Here is a 19,588-nt window from a genome sequence, read left to right as displayed (position 1 = left end):
CTTGCCTCCTTTGTCATAGATGAGTTGACCACAGGTGCATGGGTTTATCTCCGGCTTTCTATGTTGTTCCATTGATCTATGTTTCTGTTTTTGTGCCAGTACCATATTGTCTTCATTACTGTAGCTTTGTAGTATAGTCTGAAGTCAAGGAGTCTGATTCCTCCAGCTCTGTTATTTTCCCTCCAGACTGCTTTGGCTATTCGGGGTCTTTTGTGTCTCCATACAAATTTTAAGATTTTTTGTTCTAGTTCTGTAAAAAATGCCATTGGTAATTTGATAGGGATTGCATTGAATCTGTAGATTGCTTTGGGTAGTATAGTCATTTTCACAATATTGATTCTTCCAATCCAAGAACATGGTATATCTCTCCATCTGTTGGTATCATCTTTAATTTCTTTCAGCAGTGTCTTAGAGTTTTCTGCATACAGGTCTTTTGTCTCCCTAGGTAGGTTTATTCCTAGGTATTTTACTGTTTTTGTTGCAATGGTAAATGGGAGTGTTTCCTTAATTTCTCTTTCAGATTCTTCATTATTAGTGTATAGGAATGCAAGAGATTTCTGTGCATTAATTTTGTATCCTGCAACTTTACCAAATTCATTGATTAGCTCCAGTAGTTTTCTGTGGCATCTTTAGGATTCTCTATGTATAGAATCATGTCATCTGCAAACAGTGACAGTTTTACTTCTTGTTTTCCAATTTGTATTCCTTTTATTTCTTTTTCTTCTCTGCTTGCCGTGGCTACGACTTCCAAAACTATGCTGAATAATAGTGGTGAGAGTGGACATCCTTGTCTTGTTCCTGATCTTAGAGGAAATGCTTTCAGTTTTTCACAATTGAGAATGATGTTTGCTGTGGGTTTGTCTTATATGGCCTTTATTATGTTGAGGTAGGTACCCTCTATGCCCACTTTCTGGAGAGTTTGTATCATAAATGGGTGTTGAATTTTGTCAAATGCTTTCTCTGCATCTATTGAGATGATCATATGGTTTTTGTTCTTCAACTTGTTAATATGGTGTATCACATTGATTTATTTGTGTATGTTGAAGAATCCTTGCGTCCCTGGGATAAATCCCACTTGATCATGCTGTATGATCCTTTCAATGTGTTGCTGGATTCTGTTTGTTTGCTAGTATTTTGTTGAGGATTTTTGCATCTATATTCATCAGTGATATTGGTCTGTAATTTTTTTTTGTAGTATCTTTGTCTGGTTTTGGTATCAGAGTGATGGTGGCCTCATAGAATGAGTTTGGGAGTGTTCCTTCCTCTGCAATTTTTTGGAAGAGTTAAGAAGGATAGGTGTTAGCTCTTCTCTAAATGTTTGATAGAATTCACCTGTGAAGCCATCTGGTCCTGGACTTTTGTTCCTTGGAACCTTTTTAATCCCAGTTTCAATTTCATTACTTGTGATTGGTCTGTTCATATTTTCTGTTTCTTGCTGGTTCAGTCTTGGAAGTTTATACCTTTCTAAGAATTTGTCCATTTCTTCCAGGTTGTCCATTTTATTGGCATAGAGTTGCTTGTAGTAGTCTCTCAGGATGCTTCGTATTTCTGCAGTAACTTCTCCTTTTCCATTTCTAATTTTATTGATTTCTCTCCCGCTTTTTCTTGATGAGTCTGGCTAATGGTTTATAAATTTTGTTTATCTTCTCAAAGAACCAGATTTTAGTTTTATTGATCTTTGCTATTGTTTCTATTTCATTTATTTCTGCTCTGATCTTTATGATTTTTTTCCTTCTGCTAACTTTGGGTTTTGTTTGTTCTTTTTCTAGCTCCTGTAGGTGTAAGGTTAGATTGTTTGAGATTTTTCCTGTTTCTTGAGGTAGGCTTGTATAGCTATAAACTTCCCTCTTAGAACTGCTTTTGCTGCATCCCATGGGTTTTGGATTGTCATGTTTTCATTGTCATTTGTCTCTGTATTTTTTTATTTCCTCTTTTTTTTAGTGATCTCTTGGTTATTTAGTAACGTATTGTTCAGCCTCCATTTGTTTGTGCTTTTTACGTTTTTTTTCCCTGTAATTCATTTCTAATCTCATAGTGTTGTGGCCAGAAAAGATGCTTGATATGATTTCAATTTTCTTAAATATACTGAGGCTTGATTTGTGACCCAAGATGTGATCTATCCTGGAGAATGTTCCATGCACACTTGAGAAGAAAGTGTAATCTGCTGTTTTTGGATGGAATGTCCTATAAATATCAATTGAATCTATCTGGTCTATTGTGTCATTTAAAGCTTCTGTTTCCTTATTTATTTTCATTTTGGATGATCTGTCCATAGGTGTAAGTGAGGTGTTAAAGTCCCCCATTCTTATGGTGTTACTGCTGATTTCCTCCTTTATAGCTGTTAGCAGTTGCCTTATGTATTGAGGTGCTCCTATGTTGGGTGCATATATATTTATAATTGTTATATCTTCTTCGTGGATTGATCTCATCATTATATAGTGTCCTTCCTTGTCTCTTGTAACATTCTTTATTTTAAAGTCTATTTTATCTGATACGAGTATTGCTACTCCAGTTTTCTTTTGATTTCCATTGGCATGGAATATCTTTTTCCATCCCCTCACTTTCAGTCTGTATGTATCCCTAGGTCTGAAGTGGGTCTCTTGTAGGCAGCATATATATGGGTCTTGTGTTTATATCCATTCAGCAAGCCTGTGTCTTTTGGTTGGAGCATTTAATCCATTCACGTTTAAGGTAATTATCAATAAGGTAATTATCAATATGTATGTTCCTATTAACATTTTCTTAATTGTTTTGGGTTTGTTTTTGTAGGTCCTTTTCTTCTCTTGTGTTTCCCACTCAGAAAAGTTCCTTTAGCATTTGTTGTAGAGCTGGTTTGGTGGTGCTGAGTTCTCTTAGCTTTTGCTTGTCTGTAAAGCTTTTGCTTTCTCCATCGAATCTGAATGAGATCCTTGCTGGGTAGAGTAATCTTGCTTGTAGGTTCTACCCTTTCATCACTTTAAATATATCGTGCCACTCCCTTCTGGCTTGTAGAGTTTCTGCTGAGAAATCAGCTGTTAACCTTGTGGGAGTTCCCTTGTATGTTATTTGTCGTTTTTCCCTTGCTGCTTTCAATAATTTTTCTTTGTCTTTAATTTTTGCCCGTTTGATTACTATGTGTCTCGGTGTGTTTCTTCTTGGTTTTATCCTGTATGGGACTCTCATGGCTATTTCCTTTCCCATGTTTGTTAGGGAAGTTTTTGAATATAATCTTTGCAAATATTTTCTCGGTTCCTTTCTTGCTCTCTTCTCCTTCTGGGACCCCTATAATGCGAATGTTGTTGCGTTTAATGTTGTCCCAGAGGTCTCTTAGGCTGTCTCATTTCTTTTCATTCTTTTCTTCTTTATTCTGTTCCACAGCAGTGAATTCCACCATTCTGTCTTCCAGGTCACTTATCCGTTCTTCTGCCTCAGTTATTCTGCTACTGATTCCTTGTAGTGTAGTTTTCATTTCAGTTATTGTATTGTTCATCTCTGTTTGTCCTTTAATTCTTCTAGGTCTTTGTTAAACATTTCTTGCATCTCCATCTTTGCCTCCATTGTTTTTCTGAGGTCCTGGATCATCTTCACTATCATTATTCTGAATTCTTTTACTGGAAGGTTGCCTATCTCCACTTCATTTCATTGTTTTTCTGGGGTTCTATCTTGTTCCTTCATCTGGTATATAGCCCTCTGCCTTTTCATCTTGTCTATCTTTCTGTAAATGTGGTTTTTGTTCCACATGCTGCAGGATTGTAGTTCTTCTTGCTTCTGCTCTCTGCCCTCTGGTGGATGAGGCTAAGAGGCTTGTGCAAGTTTCCTGATGGGAGGGACTGGTGGTGGGCAGAGCTCAGTAAAACTTTATTCTGCTTGACTGCTGATGGGTGGGGCTGGGTTCCCTCCCTGTTGGTTGTTTGGCCTGAGGCAACGCAACACTTGAACCTACCTGGGCTCTTTGGTGGGGCTAATGACAGACTCTGGGAGGGCTCATGCCAAGGAGTACTTCCCAGAACTTCTGCTGCCAGTGTCTTTTCCCCACAGTGAGCCACAGCCACCCCCTGCCTCTGCAGGAGACCCTCCAACACTAGCAGATAGGTCTGGTTCAATCTCCTGTGGGGTCACTGCTCCTTCCACTGGGTCCTGATGCACACACTACTTTGTGTGTGCCCTCCAAGAGTGGAGTCTCTGTTTCCCCCAGTCCTGTCAAAGTCCCGCAATCAAATCCCGCTAGCCTTCAAAGTCTGATTCTCTAGGAATTCCTCCTCCTGTTGCCGGACCCCCAGGTTGGGAAGCCTGACACAGGGCTCAGAACCTTCACTCCAGTGGGTGGACTTCTGGTATAAGTGTTCTCCAGTCTGTGAGTCACCCACCCAGCAGTTATGGGACTTGATTTTATTGTGATTGCGCCTCTCCCACCGTCTCATTGTGGCTTCTCCTTTGTCTTTGGATGTGGGGTATCTTTTTTGGTGAGTGAGTTCCAGTGTCTTCCTGTCAATGATTGTCCAGCAGCTAGTTGTGATTCTGGTGTTCTCGCAAGAGGGAGTGAGAGCACGTCCTTCTACTCCACCATCTTGTCTCAGGACCTCATCAGGAATTAATTAACTGATAAATATAATTTATAATTTTATCACTTGCTGAAATATACTTCTAAGTTTTTTTTCCAGAAAAAAATCTTTTCTCTTCTGCTATGACCTACATGTTGATAAAGTATACATTTGTAGACAAAGATGAAACATTTATCTTTTTCTCTTTACCTGATCCTTCTAGTATTTGGCTTCTCCAGCTAGCTCTCCTGTGGACTTGATGGTTTATTGCAACCAGATTACTACTAGTTATACTAATCATAATAATTTGTGTTTTTTTGCTTCCAAATGCTGGTCCAATTTATGACCATGGGGAAGCACTGTGAATGAAAAATATTGCCTGTCATATTCTGTCGCTCCATGGTAAGCTGTCAGCCACTGCAGCCACCCCTAATGGTGCACCCCGAGGGGACTCAGGATGGGAAAGAACAGGATATTGGCCCCAGATAGCTAAGCTTCACATCAAAGGAATGATTCCAAAGAGCCCAGATTCTTGCATCTTCCCATAAGTAGAAAAGGGCTAGAAAAGGGCTAAATTCATTAACTTGAGATAGCTGGTTTTCTTTAATTAACAGTAATCTTTTCATGTTCCAACTACCTGGTCTTTGTTGTAAAACTCCTATAGTTCCTGCTTCCCCCCTTACCTCTTCAGAGCAGTCCTGATGAGCTATCCTAGGCTTGAATTCCTCAGAAGGTCCACCAAATAAAACATAATTCTCAACTTTTAGGTTGTGCTTTTTTTTTTCAGTCGACAGAGGCAACTGTATCAACGTATTTGTGTCTTGCCCTGGATGATGCACAATTCGTTTATCCCATAGTGTTTTTTTCACAGCTTAGTATTTTAAGCTAGGAATCAGAATAGCTAGGCTGGCTTCTTTTCTTTAATTCTTCTCTCCAGCCCTCAAGATACAAAAAAGTGTTACAGACCACTCATTGTTCTAGATATACTTCAGACTTGGCTGAGTGATTTAGAACGTTGGTCTGGAAAAACTCGTAATCATCGTCTGGCCCCATTTATGTTCCCGTGGAATTCCGTGAGGCTCCTTCAACTCAACAAACCTTTGTGTAGAGGTGCAGGTCCACAGGTAGTGGTGTGAGAGGACGGGACATAAGGCGGGCTTCTATCAGCCCAAATACATTCAAATTCCTTTCCCATTCTCCAGGGCAAAGTTTAGTGTTAGGCTTAAAAACAGATACACTAAACAACTCAGCAGGTAACTTCTGGAAAAGCAATGCTTCAGAATCAGCTTGGGGGTTGCTGAAATAATTTGATCACTCCAGGAAGCCAGGAGGTGAGATGCATGGAAAATTTTTTTTCTTGTTATCAAAGCTCAGAAAACCAGGGTATTGCATGATCTGGATATGCTATAGCTTATCTTTTTCCTTTAAAGATGGTAAGTTTCTTACAATATGTTATTTGGTATAAATATTTTAAAAGTTTAGTCTGAAGCTAAACTTTTAAATGTTTCAAAGTTCTATCCACGGGACTGGATAGAACTGAGGGGAATCCAACATGCCTCTTACAAACAGTTTCTATGGCTGGCCCATTTAATCAATTGAAAATCTTGTGACAGAGGCAACTTACCTATTAATCTTCTTGCTGACTCTCTGTTGGGTCATTTACACTATCAACCTGATTATTCATTTCAACTGGAACCAGAAAGGAAAACAAAAAGGTTAAAGAAATCTCTTAAACATATTAAAATGGCCTGTGAATTGTTACATTCCTGATTTCCTAGCTTATACTTCTTTCAGTTTGTTTTCATTTATTCAAGATTTGGGGGCCACTCATAGATTTTTACTGGTGGGGGAATGGGGAGGGCAGAGTTGCTTCTTTACTAAACTGTAGGAGCTGAGTTGTCATTTCATACCAGATTTTTGGGTTGATATTTTGTGTGTATTTATTACCATCCTTAGGTAAATTCAAAGGCCTTAATAGATGTCTATGAAAATGAAGAGGAAACAAAGCAAACCAGATCATCGACGTGCAGAGAGGTAAGCAGCTTCCTCTAAAACAGCAATGCCAGTAGGCCTGCTCGGTTTGCCAGGTCTTCAATTTTGAAATTCAGAACTGACACTGTAAACTTGCCAGTGGGGGCACTGGCAGTGGACACCATGAAATAGAAAAGCAAAACATCTAACCAGATCGCACAGCAATGATAGAACGTGTGCTTTTACTCTACCGTGTGTTCTATGTAAGCATTTGCATACACATAGCACACAGAATTCATTAACGCCATTGTCCAGAAGGAGCCCAGAGCAGGCATAGCAGACACTGGAAATTTTCAAGGGTCAGCAGATTGGTATTTTTAAAGCATCAAAGCCCATATTATAAACTGCAAGACTTATACAGCTGAACAATGGCTAGGCCAAACATAACAATAGAATTCTGACTTCAAACCTTTGTAGCAAGCAGCTCAGAATGGTCAGGACTTGGTCAGTGACTGCCAGCTTCCCTGTATTTTACTCCATGCTCCCAACACAGGACCAGCCAGGGAAAGCCAAATATGTTCCCAAACCAATCGGCCACTTCTAGTTAGCCCAAGTGCAGCTTCCCCTTACCAGCAACCTCCAGTCAAGGATGCCTGAAGTCTCCCCTCTTGTTAGAAGTTCCCCACTTCCCTCCCTGCCTTTGAGCTGGCCAAACACAAGCGATGATGGCTACGTGACACCCATGCTTTGGTAGCTCTGAATAAGTAACCTCTGTTTGTTCTCATTTGGATAGTCTTCATTTGTTGGAACAAAAGCAACAATCCAAATCTATTTTACTTTTTTTTTTTTTTTTTTTTTTGCGGTACGCGGGCCTCTCACTGCTATGGCCTCTCCCGTTGCGGAGCACAGGCTCCAGATGCGCAGGCTCAGCGGCCATGGCTCACGGGCCCAGCTGCTCCGCGGCATGTGGGATCTTCCCGGACCGGGGCACAAACCCGTGTCCCCTGCATCGGCAGGCAGACTCTCAACCACTGCGCCACCAGGAAAGCCCAAAATCTCTTTTACTTTAATCAAGTTTTCATGTTCAAGAAGAACAGTGGCAGGTGCTGGATCTCACATTCCAAAGAGACTTGAAAGAGGGAATGACATTGGATGGCAGCCCACTCAACTCTCTCTCAAGGAGGTCTCTTTGTTCCTCCTGCAAACTAGCCTTGGTTTCTAATGATGTGTGAGCCCATTCTTTACCCCAGGTATAAACTGGCCAGTTACAGGAAGTGTACCTCTAAAAAAAAGAATAATGTATGCACTTTCTATCCTGGTCTGGAAAAATATGGGTGAGTGTTCCTTTTCTGTTCCTTCCTCCAACCCAAGGGTCCCTAGTAAGTGTTAGTATGAAAAGCATTTCATGATCAAATAAGTTTGGGAAGAGCAATGTTAAATGATGTTAAGAAGTTTCTTTACAGCTGAGACTTTGGAGAGCCTGGAATGTGCATGGCAAATCTCCAAGATTTCCCACATTTATCTCCCTTTTAGTCATTGAGCATTGCATGGACCTCGTATTCTTTGGAACATGCTTTGCAGAGAACTAGTTAAGAACCGTGCCTATAGTGTCACAACAAGGCTGGGGAAGGTTTCATTCAACCGAGCATCACCAACATGGGGTGGCTTTTAATGGAATGAATCTGGGGTTTGACAATATTATTCCCCTAGATAAAGCATGCCCAGGGGTTAAAAAAAAAATCAGTTTTTTTGGGTGTATGATAGGCTTAAAGATGTATTGTAGAACATGGGGAATATAGCCAATATTTTGTAATAACTGTAAATGGAAAGTGACCTTTAAAAAATTGTATAAATTTTTTTTAAAAATTTAAAAAATACTTAATTAAAAAATCAGTTGGTACAGAAGGGCTTATAATTAAGGGAGGCAGTTAGGTGAGGGCAAGCCTTGTAGCAGGGTGGAATGCATGGTATAGGAAACCATTTAAAACCACCAAGTAACTTCTACCAGTGGCTGAAGTTTTCCCAAGGTCATTATCAACTCAAAGTAATTGGCTTTGTTTTCCTGGCTAAAATAACCCAAACAACAATATATATATAAACAGTTGATCACTGAACAATAATTCTGGTTCTCTTAAGCTCTGTGGGCAAGTGGAATTAAATATTTAGAAATCATGTGTGCTCAAATAGTTGTTTTTCTAAAGGATGATATTTCAAAGGGTTTCCAGTATCATTGTGCAGGGGCAAGGCTATAATATTCCTGAGGCTCACAATTTCTAGATGCCTTCAAAGTAAGATGTGACTAAAAAAAGGTTTTTGTAAATTTATTTATAAAGTACTTTTAAAGACTCACTGTGTTTTTGGCCAAGCCATCTGATGTGTGATACAGTGAGGTGAAGTGATGAAGGTCCAAGAATAACCTTAGCCCAAACTCAAGCCAGGGCTCCCCTGAATGCTGAGTGTTTGCTGAGTGTTTCCATAAGGTTCACCTGCTAGACTTCAGTTTAGCCTTGGAATTACCCACTGTTTCCTTGGCGTTGGGAAGTAAGATTCAACTGAGGCACATGCTTTTTTTCCAAAAGGCTGCCAATTTTGTTAGTTCCCAGTAGAAAATGGTTTTTGAACTTTACCTTGTTCAAACTGAGTATGTTGACTCATAGAATAGACAGCTCCCTTAATCCTAGATTACACAGAAAATGTGCCAAATTTGTAGTTTGTGTGACTCAAATAGCTCAGAAACTTACCATCAGGACTTGTAGAATTTTCTGTGTCACCAGAGCCTTCACTTTTCACAGGAGCTCTAGGTGTGTCCTCGCCTTGCGCTGAAAAAGAAGATCGTCCTTGGTTAATAGAGAATTAGAACAGCCTGACTGCCAGTTGTTCTGTCACCCTCCATTGCCCTCTTAAGTTTAAAAATACTCCTGGGATTGAACTTCTTTTGCAGAAAAGCTTAAAAGAGCAAATAGTAGGTTGAGTTGCTTGAATACTTTAGTGCTGTCATATTCTAAATTCTCTCTAATTTGTGAGATAATCACATACATACATGCACAGTGTCTCAAATTAGAAAGCTGGTAGCATGAAAGCGGCAAAACTTGGTTTAATCAGAACAACCCACAATTTGAATTTGGGGAAATTTGTGTGTGAGTTTATGTAGCTTAAACTTGGAAGAGAATGAAAAAAGAAAACCTATTTTGCCTCAGGCATGCCTGAAAGCTGAAAGATTCATTCTCCTGGCAGTGAAGTTTAAACACAAATGAATGGCTCAGTTGCTCCCCTAGAAGACCTCAGATGCCACCATTTTGGATCGTTGAGAATCCCATCTTTAGTTAATTTCTGTTGTAATTGTTCTCTATTTACAGTTTCATAAGGCTTGTCATCACTTGCTGTGGCTGAAGCTATATAACATGCCTAAATGTAGTTGTAAGGAGACTGTTTTTCTTGATCCAATATTTGTACATATAGAAAAAATGATCACTATAATCTAGTTAACATCCATATTTCTTATTGTGAGAAAATTTACAGATAGTCAAAAGGACAATAATCTCTTACTTCTTAGTTAAATATCTATTATGTTTTCACAGCTTGAAGAGCCAGGGCATTTGAAAATACAAAGATAGAAAGTACTAGACGAGTCCATAACTTAAACAAAAGATTAAATTCAGTTTCATTACATGAATGCCTATTGAGTCCAGAGTAGGTTCAATTTGACCTCTCTGTTAGGGTGAAGCAAGGCTAGGAAAGATCCAGTATATAATCTCTTCAAAGAAAGATACCTTTAACTTGTACTCTTGGTAATGATTTACTGAAGCTGAGAATCAAGAAGTAAGGTGACTAATCTTTGAGCCTGGGTGGATGGAAGGTCAGTACTTGACAATATATAAAACAAACAAAGTGAAGGGAGGTGAAGAGGGTCATTTAAGTGGAGATGCCAAACAAGTTTTGCATCTAATGCTGAGGAAGAAAACTGAGAATTAGACATGTGGGAATTTGGGAGATGTCCATGCAGAATAATGTTATATTGTTGATGACATGACAGTGGATGAGAAAAGTCAGGAAGGGGATAACATAAGGAAACATGACTCGTGGCTACCCAAGTCCTACAAGAACAACATGAAAGTGACTGTGCCCATGAGTTCTTTTAGGTTGGGAAAACGAAAACAAAACTTGAAACTTCCAGCTGGACTTAACCATGGCATATCTTTTGTCACTCTGTCAATTCTAGAAAATAGACCATTTTCCAATTGCTCATCAACACGTTCCTTACAGACACAATTACAGAAGAAACTACTGATGGAGTTGTCTAAGCTTGGGAGCAGGAAGTTAGTATGCCTCAAAACAGAAGTAGTTAGAAAAAATGGAACTATTTGACTTTATATAAACACAAACTTATGGGTGGAAAAGCTACCATAAGAAGTGTTTAAAAAAAGAAATATTACCAGTTGAGGAAAATTATTTATACCTTTTTTCATAGACAAAGGGTAATATCTTTGATATATAAAGTACTTCTAAACATAAACAAGATTGACAATTGGATAGAAAATTGAGCAAGAAATCTAACAGAAAGTTAATTAAAAAATAAGAATGGCCTGTAGTTGTGTGAAAATGTGATTCACTTTGCTACTAACGAAAAAAAATGCAAGTTAAAATTACACTGAGAGAGAGGGCTTCTCTGGTGGTGCAGTGTTTAAGAAGCTGCCTGCTAATGCAGGGGACACAGGTTCAAGCCCTGGTCTGGGAAGATCCCACATGCCACGGAGCAACTAAGCCCGTGTGCCACAACTACTGAGCCTGCGCTCTAGAGTCCGCAAGCCACCACTAAAGCCTGCACGCCTAGAGCCCGTGCTTCACAACAAAAGAAGCCAGTGCAATGAGAAGCCTGCACACCACAACTAGAGAAGGGGATTTCTGCCTAAAGTAGACTATCATACTGTAGAATAACACTCCCAGCAAGAACAGCTAGAAACATTGAACAGATTATTTGAGGAAATTAAGGCACTAGAGAGCCGTTAATGCAGCAGAAGCTGGAGGAGGTGAAAAATGGTGAACCTGACATTCCACATACAAAGAAGTTTAACAGAGCCTTCAGATGTTTTTTAATGAGATTTGGGGGGAGAGAGGAAAAACTTACAGGTCAGGGCCCACCAAAGAAGAGGTGCGCTGATAAGTACCTTGAGTTTTCTGTGGGTTATACTTGGGGGGCAATGAACTTGAAATAGACCAGTTCTTAAAAAAAATTGAAGGCCTACTTTTAATCAATTTAATCTCTGATTCGATTTCAGTGCTCTACTCAATCCTACCAGCCTTTCAGAAACAAAAATAAATCCTCTCTGGAAGAAGATAAGGCCACCCAGAGGCTCAAGTTATCTCTACAATTTTTCGCACATAGTGTCTAGCATTCAATAAAAAATTACCAGTCATTCCTGAGGAACAAGAATGGATCACTGAAAACCAAGACAATAAGACAATATATAGAGACATGTTAGAGATCTATTTGTAGATACAACTTTAAAATATGGTTAATGTGTTTAAGAATTGGGTGACAAGAGGGAGAATTCCCATGGCAAAGAAGTTAACTGGACTAGACGCTAAAAAAAAGTCAGATGTAAATTCTAGAACGGAAAATTATATAATGAAGTTTAGAATTCAATAGGTGGATTTGGTGGCAATTAGACACAGCTGAAGAAGGAATTTACAAACTGAAAGCTAAGTTAGAAAAGATAAAATACAGATGAGAAGACATATGAGATAGGGTGTATCCTATAAGTAATGGGGCAAAAGCAATATTTTAAAAGATAATGGCTGATAATTTCCCAAACTGAATGGAAAATATCAAGCTATTGCTTTAAGGGTATTATGATACCCAAGCAAAATTAATGCAATGCAAATCTTATTCAGGCCAATCAGTGTAAACTTGCAGAAAATCAAGGTTAAAGAAAAAATATATATTTAGGAGTAAAGACCCATTAACTTCAAAATAGCAACAATAGGAATTATAGATGACATCTCAATAAAAATCATGGAATCCAGAGACAATGTAATGATATCTTCAAAGCACTTAAAGAAAATATCACTAACGTAAAATTTCATACCTAGCAAAATCTTCTTTCAAACTTCCAATTTGAAATAAAAAAATTTCAGGGAAAAAACAGAATTTGTTCAGGGGGAAAAACAGTAGACCTACACTGAAGGATTTTCACCATATGAAAATATAAATTCCAGGTAGCTTATAGAACTAAATTTGAAAGGTAACATGGAAAAAGACCTTTATATCATGAGGCAAAAATTTCTTACACAGTTACAAAGCACTGACCATTAGGCGAAAGACTAATAATATGGAAAACATTTAAATTAGCATCATTATTTTATCGAAACACACCATTAAGAGAGTGCAAAGTAAACCAGAGTAGAAGATATTTGCCATTTGTGTGTGTGTGTACATATATATATATATATGTATATATACACACAAACACACATATATATATATAATATGTATCTCACTTACAAAGGACTCTTGTACTAATACATAAAGAAAACAATATAACATAGAAAAGACAAGGAACCCAACAGAAAATGGGCAAGACACAGACATGTCATAAAAGAGAATATCCTGGCTGGTCACTTAATTTCTTCAATGACTTTTACCAAATCTCACAGTATTTAAAAGCCTCAGCTTTTTCACTATAAAAATAACTATAAAATGTTCTAACTCCTTGGACACCATCAGAACTTATTAAAATACAACATAATTGTTATATTTCATAAGATGATTACTATGGAAGGAAAGTTAATTGACCTACTGCGATTTAATCAGTACTTCTTTGACTTTCTCCTTAGCGTCATTGTTTGTGATGGGATCTAGGGTACCTGTAGCTGATTCTTCCAGGAAATCTCTTTCAAAGTCATTACTCTCAATGGTAATAACCCTGGTGATATTACTATAGAGATACCTCTCTGACATCTCAGAGAACTTTCTAGCTAATAGACAGGATGCTAGTCAATATAATAATGCTCAATGAAAATGAAGGAGCATACAAAACACTTTTAAGAGCTGGGCGAGAGAGGAAAAAAGAAGTTGAAGAAAGCAAAACCCAAAAGGCAAATCAGACAGTAAATATTTAAGTTGTTTGCCTTACGTTTTGTCTTTTCAACCTCATTATTTTAAAATATAGTACACTGTTTGAGAAATCTCAGGTTATGCGACCATATTGGCACAGATTAGCATGAGATGTAATGGCAGGTTTTGAGATCCATGACAGAGATGAAAAGAGAAATCATAGTTGTAGCTCTATATATTGCCATGTTCTTGAGCAGAGGTCTCTTAGATCCGCTTCTGAAGACCCTAATGGTATGTTTGGTAGACATTATTCATTTAATATCATGAGTGTGCATGATACATGCACATGTGGTATGAATATATGACTGTGTATGTGTGCAATGGCGTGCTTATGTGAATATGCATGTGTATATGTGTATGCATGTGCAAGTGTGTGTGTGTGTGGTGTATTTGGAAAGAGGGAGAGAAGAACGACAGATACTTATTACTCTGATGTGTGTGGAACTGTTATTATCCTAACGGTTTCTCCCCTGCTGGGCAATGCATCTGAGTGCCCCAGAGAAATGATGCCATTTCACACAGACAATAGAATCTGATCAAAACAAAAATTGCCTCTACAGCCTATTTATTTCAGTTTGCCTGTCCTTCCCTCATTTTGATTGCTGCTGCTTGGAACACAAATGAGGTACATTTCAGGGCTCCTAGCAGGAGATAAAAGATGCTGAAATAGAAAGAGTCTGGGACAGACAGTACCATTTTCATTTTCAATTACCAACCTCAACTGTCCTCTTCAAAGCCTTGATTATGATAACCTTTTGTAGGTTAGTTGCATTACATAAAAAATAATAAAATGAAGCAAGTCTCATCATAAAGAAAAGATACTGAAATGCATATAGAATACAATTAACCAGATTTTAAAATACATAAACATGGAGAGAAGTTAGAAGATTCTCCAAGTTTTTCTTTTGAGATTTGTGTTGACAAACTCCATGCAACAAATAGAATTACAAATAATTATTTCTCAGAATGTGTAGTTGCATAGGTATCATGACAGCTATAGAAAGCAGGGCCTGTCTGGATTCAATTGTATTGAATTAAAGCGTGTTGAACCAAAGCAAGCATTCTTGAACCATCTTGACTTTTGTCATATCTGTGTTCCAACTTTATTATGAATGTAATGGATTAGGTAATTGTTTCAAAAGGCTCACTTCCTGTCTTCCGCCCCTACAGGAGTTGACTTCACTGTTCCCTGACATTGGGCTTGGTCATGGAATTTGCTTTGGCTAATGGAATATTAGCAAAAGTGAGTCAAACAGAGGTTTGAAATGCATTTGTACAGTTGGGGTTTGCCCTCTTGTGCTCCTGCCTTTTGCCCCAAGAAGAACAATGCTTTAGGGAGCAGCTGATCTAAGGAAGATAAGACCTGAACTCAACTCACAGCCTGACATCCTTCCTGGCCCAGACTAGATGTGGTTGATCCTCTCTGAACAAAAGAATGGATGATTGTTGTTCTAAGCCTCTGAAATTGAAGATGGCTTGTTATGCAGCATTACTGTGGTGACAACTAATGCTTAATAATGTTTTTAATTGACTCAGGCCTAACATTGCTTCTTAATTTTGTCCCATAGCAATCATAGCTATAAAACTGTGAGCTTAATTTGTGCCTACTTTTTTCACACATGATAATAAATACGTGTGAATAAATAATAAATATGTTAATTTTGATATCACCTAAAATCATCTACAGAGCTGATAGGGATAGAGTAGGATACTTAAATAGTTAGTTGAAAAATCCCACTAGGGGTTTAAAGACAGAGGGAATTTTAAGGGAGTTTGGGAGACTATTGTAAGCTAATGACCACTCAAGAAAAGAATCTAGTAACCTAGCAACAATCTACACTACCTTGAAGGAAGACCAAGCACATTCAAGTGCAAGGCACACTCAAGCCACAAATCCTGATAGTTAAAAATACAAGACAATAGATATGGGGTCTGAATCTTGTTACATGAAGTCAGGGAGTAAATGGTCCTTGAAGAGTTGCATTTCTGCATGTAGTCAAGACAGGAATATAAGTGAAAGGGGAAAGGAACTAGGTGAAAGGGGACATTATACTGAAACCTGAGATGAATTACCATATTTTAGTATATGTCATCACCCTTTTGCTAATATACATATGATTAAAATAGCTCAATGACAATCCCGGTCAGACCACATAGGGTCAAAGGAGGAACTAATGACGTAAACCTTGACATCTCCCCAAAAATGAGGGAGAAGGTGGTCTTCCCCCACCTTCCCTCTGATTATAAAAATGTAGCCCTCTTTGTTCTCAGGGCTGCACTCCCTTGCCTGCCCGCTTATATCTCTCACAAGTGTCCTATGCTAATAAACTCATTCTTTGCCTATCACTTTGCCTCATGCTGAACTCTTTCTGCATCGAGACTAAGGAACATGAGCTTCAGTAAGTCCTGACACCAGGTGAGCAGTTTCAATGAAAAGACAATGCGTTTGAGTCCCCTCCTAGTCAGGTATCCTGGGTTCAAGTTCCAGTCTGACTTTTGGCTGGGTTGGAGCCCCATCCGAGAAGGAGTGTGGTTTCAGGGCAACAAATGGTATCTGTATGAAATTATGAGAAATGCCAAGTTGATGTATACAGATGAGACGTCCCTTAACAGGCTAAACTCTGTTGCCTTCACAATGGTACTAAAATGGAAGAAAACTGGTCACAGAGTTTAAGGCGTTTGTCACATATATTTAACTTCCAAGCTCAAATGGAGAAAAGCCATTATTCCACATGCATAAACATCAATTTATGTTCTTTTTAAGCAACTGATTGTTAGGGGAGATGAGCTCCATTAGACCTTACTTTATCCTAGAGTGCCAAGCTCACTTTCTAGGTGTAGAATCCAAGTGCAAGTAAAACTAAAGGAGATCAAAGACCAACTTACGGAGCAAGAACAGAGTGTCAGTGAGAAGACAGGACTTGAAGAGAAGTTGAGTCTTTGTATTGTTATACTTCCCCACAAACTGCTCTTTACAATCAAGGCACCAACACTATGTAAAATGATTGTAAAAGTCAGTGATGCGACTCCTCTTAGTGATGTGGTTCCAACAGCGATAAACTAAATACATTTAACCTCAAGAAAAAAATTCCAATCCTTGGTAATGGCATGGGCTTATGCATTTACATAGCTGCTTCAGTAGCAACCAGGTTTCTTATCCAGGTGTTTTGTGATAATATGTAAGGGTGCAAAGGATAAACACTACGCCTAGGAAAATTCATCCAAAGTGAAGGGAGGCAAAATAGACCAGACAGCATTTAACAAAGATTACTACCCACCTTCTCTACAACAAATGACACGCAACAAACCACAAGTCCAGCCTCTACAAATTCCTTCTCTCCTTTGAATACGCCTTTGTTTTGCTTTTTGTAACTCCCTTTTCTGTTACGCATGACAGATACTGAACCTCAGGACTGTCCATTTCTGGCCACCTTTGTGGGAAGCTCAACATCAGTGAAAGGGGATGGAGTGTAGCTCTCTGGAGTTGGACACAGCTGGTTTCAAATCCAAGCTCTGGCATCTCTAGTTGTGCGATCTTGGATAGGTCTCGTTCACATTCAGAGTCTCAGTTTTGTCACTTATACATGGAGGTAATGATATCTCCCTCAAAACATTTGAGGATCAAAAGAGATAAGGACTGACTATAATAAACACTTGATTAATATTTTTTGGCTGAGAGAAACAAATTTAATATCTACTTCTTGATGTCTCTTAATCAAGGGTATTTAAGCATAAAAACTTGGCTGAATCACTTCTCCGTATCATTCAAGAATTTATCACATTTTTCCTCCTCTTTGGTATTATTCATTCATTCATCCAGCCAGCCAGCATATATATTGAGTCCGTGCTACGTATAAACCTTAATGAAAAGAACTGAATGGAGTAGAAGACTGGCTTAGCTGGATTAATAAATCTCAGAGAATAGAGCACTAATACTGTTCTACAGTGTATTTTTCTTTTATTATTACCTCTTAACATGCAGGGTGTTGAGATTCCTCCTTCCTTCCTCCCTAACTTCCTTCCTAATATCTTTCCTCCCTTCCTCCCTCCCTCCCTTCCTCTCTTCTGTCATTGATTTTAATATTTTACCAATTTTTCTATTTGATTGCTCAGTTTTTTCTTACTGAATTTTTTTTGAGTTTTAAAAAAAATTTTATTGGAGTATAGTTGATTTAAAAATGTTGTGTTAGTTTCTACCACACAGCAACGTATATTCACCCTCTTTTAGATTCTTTTCCCATATAGGTCACTTAAAAAACAATATCTAAAGATTTTAGAAGAAAGCATAGTAAAGTTGATTTAATGTATCTTAAAAAAAATCAAAAGAAGGCAATCCAGGAGAAAATATCTGCAACGTGTTTGACAGAGGGTTAATTTTCTTAATTTATGAAGACTACATAAAAGTCAATAAGGTCATTACTACAGGGTAAGCATGTGACACACACATTAGCAAGCTACTCCTTTCGCACATTGTCTGTGGAAGCGTTTTCTTTGGGGGGGTAAAGTGGTCACAGCATCAACCACATTCATCGTGCTGGATTCCTCAGCAAGTGTGTCCCATGTCCAGCCCAGGCCACCACTTTGTCGGTACTGTTGCCTGTCACAGTGGGGGCTATCCTTGGGGTTGGATAGTTTTTTTTCAATTCAACGTGAGCCTTGCAACTCGTTTTTGCTCTAAGAGCAAAAAAGTCAGCTTGGGCTTCACTATTCTCTTTGCTGTTTTCTCTCTCAGCCTCCAAAGCAGAAGGTGATAAACCCTATGCAAACCCTACACAGACTCCTCAGGGAATGAAGGGGGCTCCTCTTTCAAGGGGGCTTCATCTGGGACTTTCCAGCACCTCCTCCTCTGCTTCCTGCTCACCCCCAAGATCTTGCCTTATTTATTTTCCCTTTTGCCCTCTATTTGGTGAAATTCCTATTGTTTCTTTTCCCTAGAGGTAATTAGATCCAGGAATTTGTTATTGGTCTGCCTTTCCTTTTCCATTTTCCTCCCAGCAAGAGATATTGAAATGGAGAATCACAGCTTATTTTCCTGTCTCTTTGGGGCAAGGCAGAATAAAGGTGTTCATGGCTGGCTTCATGCGCTTGTGCAAATTTCCCTGGCCTGCTCCTCTCCCAGTTGGGAAAGTAAATGGTAGCTAGTAAGACCCTATTCAGGATTATTTCAGAGCCTGGTAGAGCTAGGGAGTAGGTTGGGGGTGACACCAGGCTCACGCCTTCCTTTTGCCATGGCTACCAGCTCATTCTTTTTTTTTTTTTTTTTTTGCGGTAAGCGGGCCTCTCACTGTTGTGGCCTCTCCCGTTGCGGAGCACAGGCTCCGGACGCGCAGGCTCAGCAGCCATGGCTCACGGGCCCAGCTGCTCCACAGCATGTGGGATCCCCCCAGACCGGGGCAAGAACCCGCATCCCCTGCATCGGCAGGCGGACTCTCAACCGCTGCGCCACCAGGAAAGCCCAGCTTGTTCTTTTAATTACAGTTTTTATTTGTGTTGTTCGTTTGCTTGTTTTACTTATCTGCTTCATATCATTATGTTTGGGTGAGTGAGATTTGAAATGTGACTTCACATCACCAGCTTAAACCCAAGACCAGATGTGCAGACTCCTTTGATTTGTGGGATGGGGTATTCACTCCGGGTGTCTCACATACTTGGCCTTTGTCAACAGCTGGTTTTAGGAATATTTATCAAAGGATAGTTCTGATCAGACTTGAGGTTATAGACTGAATATTTGTGACCCCACCCCCCCCACCCCTGTCACAAGATTCATATGTTGAAGCCCCAAGTGGCAATGTGACTGTATTTGGAAATAGGGCCTTCATGGAGGTAATTAAAATTAAATGAGGTCACAATAGTGAGGCCCTAATCTGACAGGACTGCGGCTTTATAAGAAGAGAGCCCTCTCTCTCTCCCTTTGCCATATGAGGACACAGTGAGAAGGGGGCCACCTATAGGCCAGGAAGAGAGATCCCGCCATAAACCAAAT

At 39.1% G+C, this 19,588-nt stretch overlaps 1 protein-coding gene across 1 annotated transcript in view; it reads right to left on the bottom strand.

Annotated features, from left to right (window-relative positions):
• Positions 1 to 6,147: 6,147 nt before the first annotated feature.
• The window catches only part of MACROD2 (mono-ADP ribosylhydrolase 2), a 1,952,988-nt gene continuing 1,939,547 nt past the window's right edge, over positions 6,148 to 19,588 (bottom strand). The window contains exons 16-17 of the mRNA XM_060124328.1: positions 9,233 to 9,310; positions 6,148 to 6,209 (exon numbers count right to left, since the gene is read on the bottom strand). Coding sequence (XP_059980311.1) covers positions 6,148 to 6,209; positions 9,233 to 9,310 — 140 coding nt within the window. The remainder of the gene's footprint in view (positions 6,210 to 9,232; positions 9,311 to 19,588) is intronic.

The sequence above is a fragment of the Lagenorhynchus albirostris genome, chromosome 15, assembly GCF_949774975.1.
Source record: "Lagenorhynchus albirostris chromosome 15, mLagAlb1.1, whole genome shotgun sequence".
In the NCBI taxonomy this organism is placed as follows: Eukaryota; Metazoa; Chordata; class Mammalia; order Artiodactyla; family Delphinidae; genus Lagenorhynchus; species Lagenorhynchus albirostris.
This window is presented reverse-complemented; position numbering and strand designations above follow the sequence as displayed.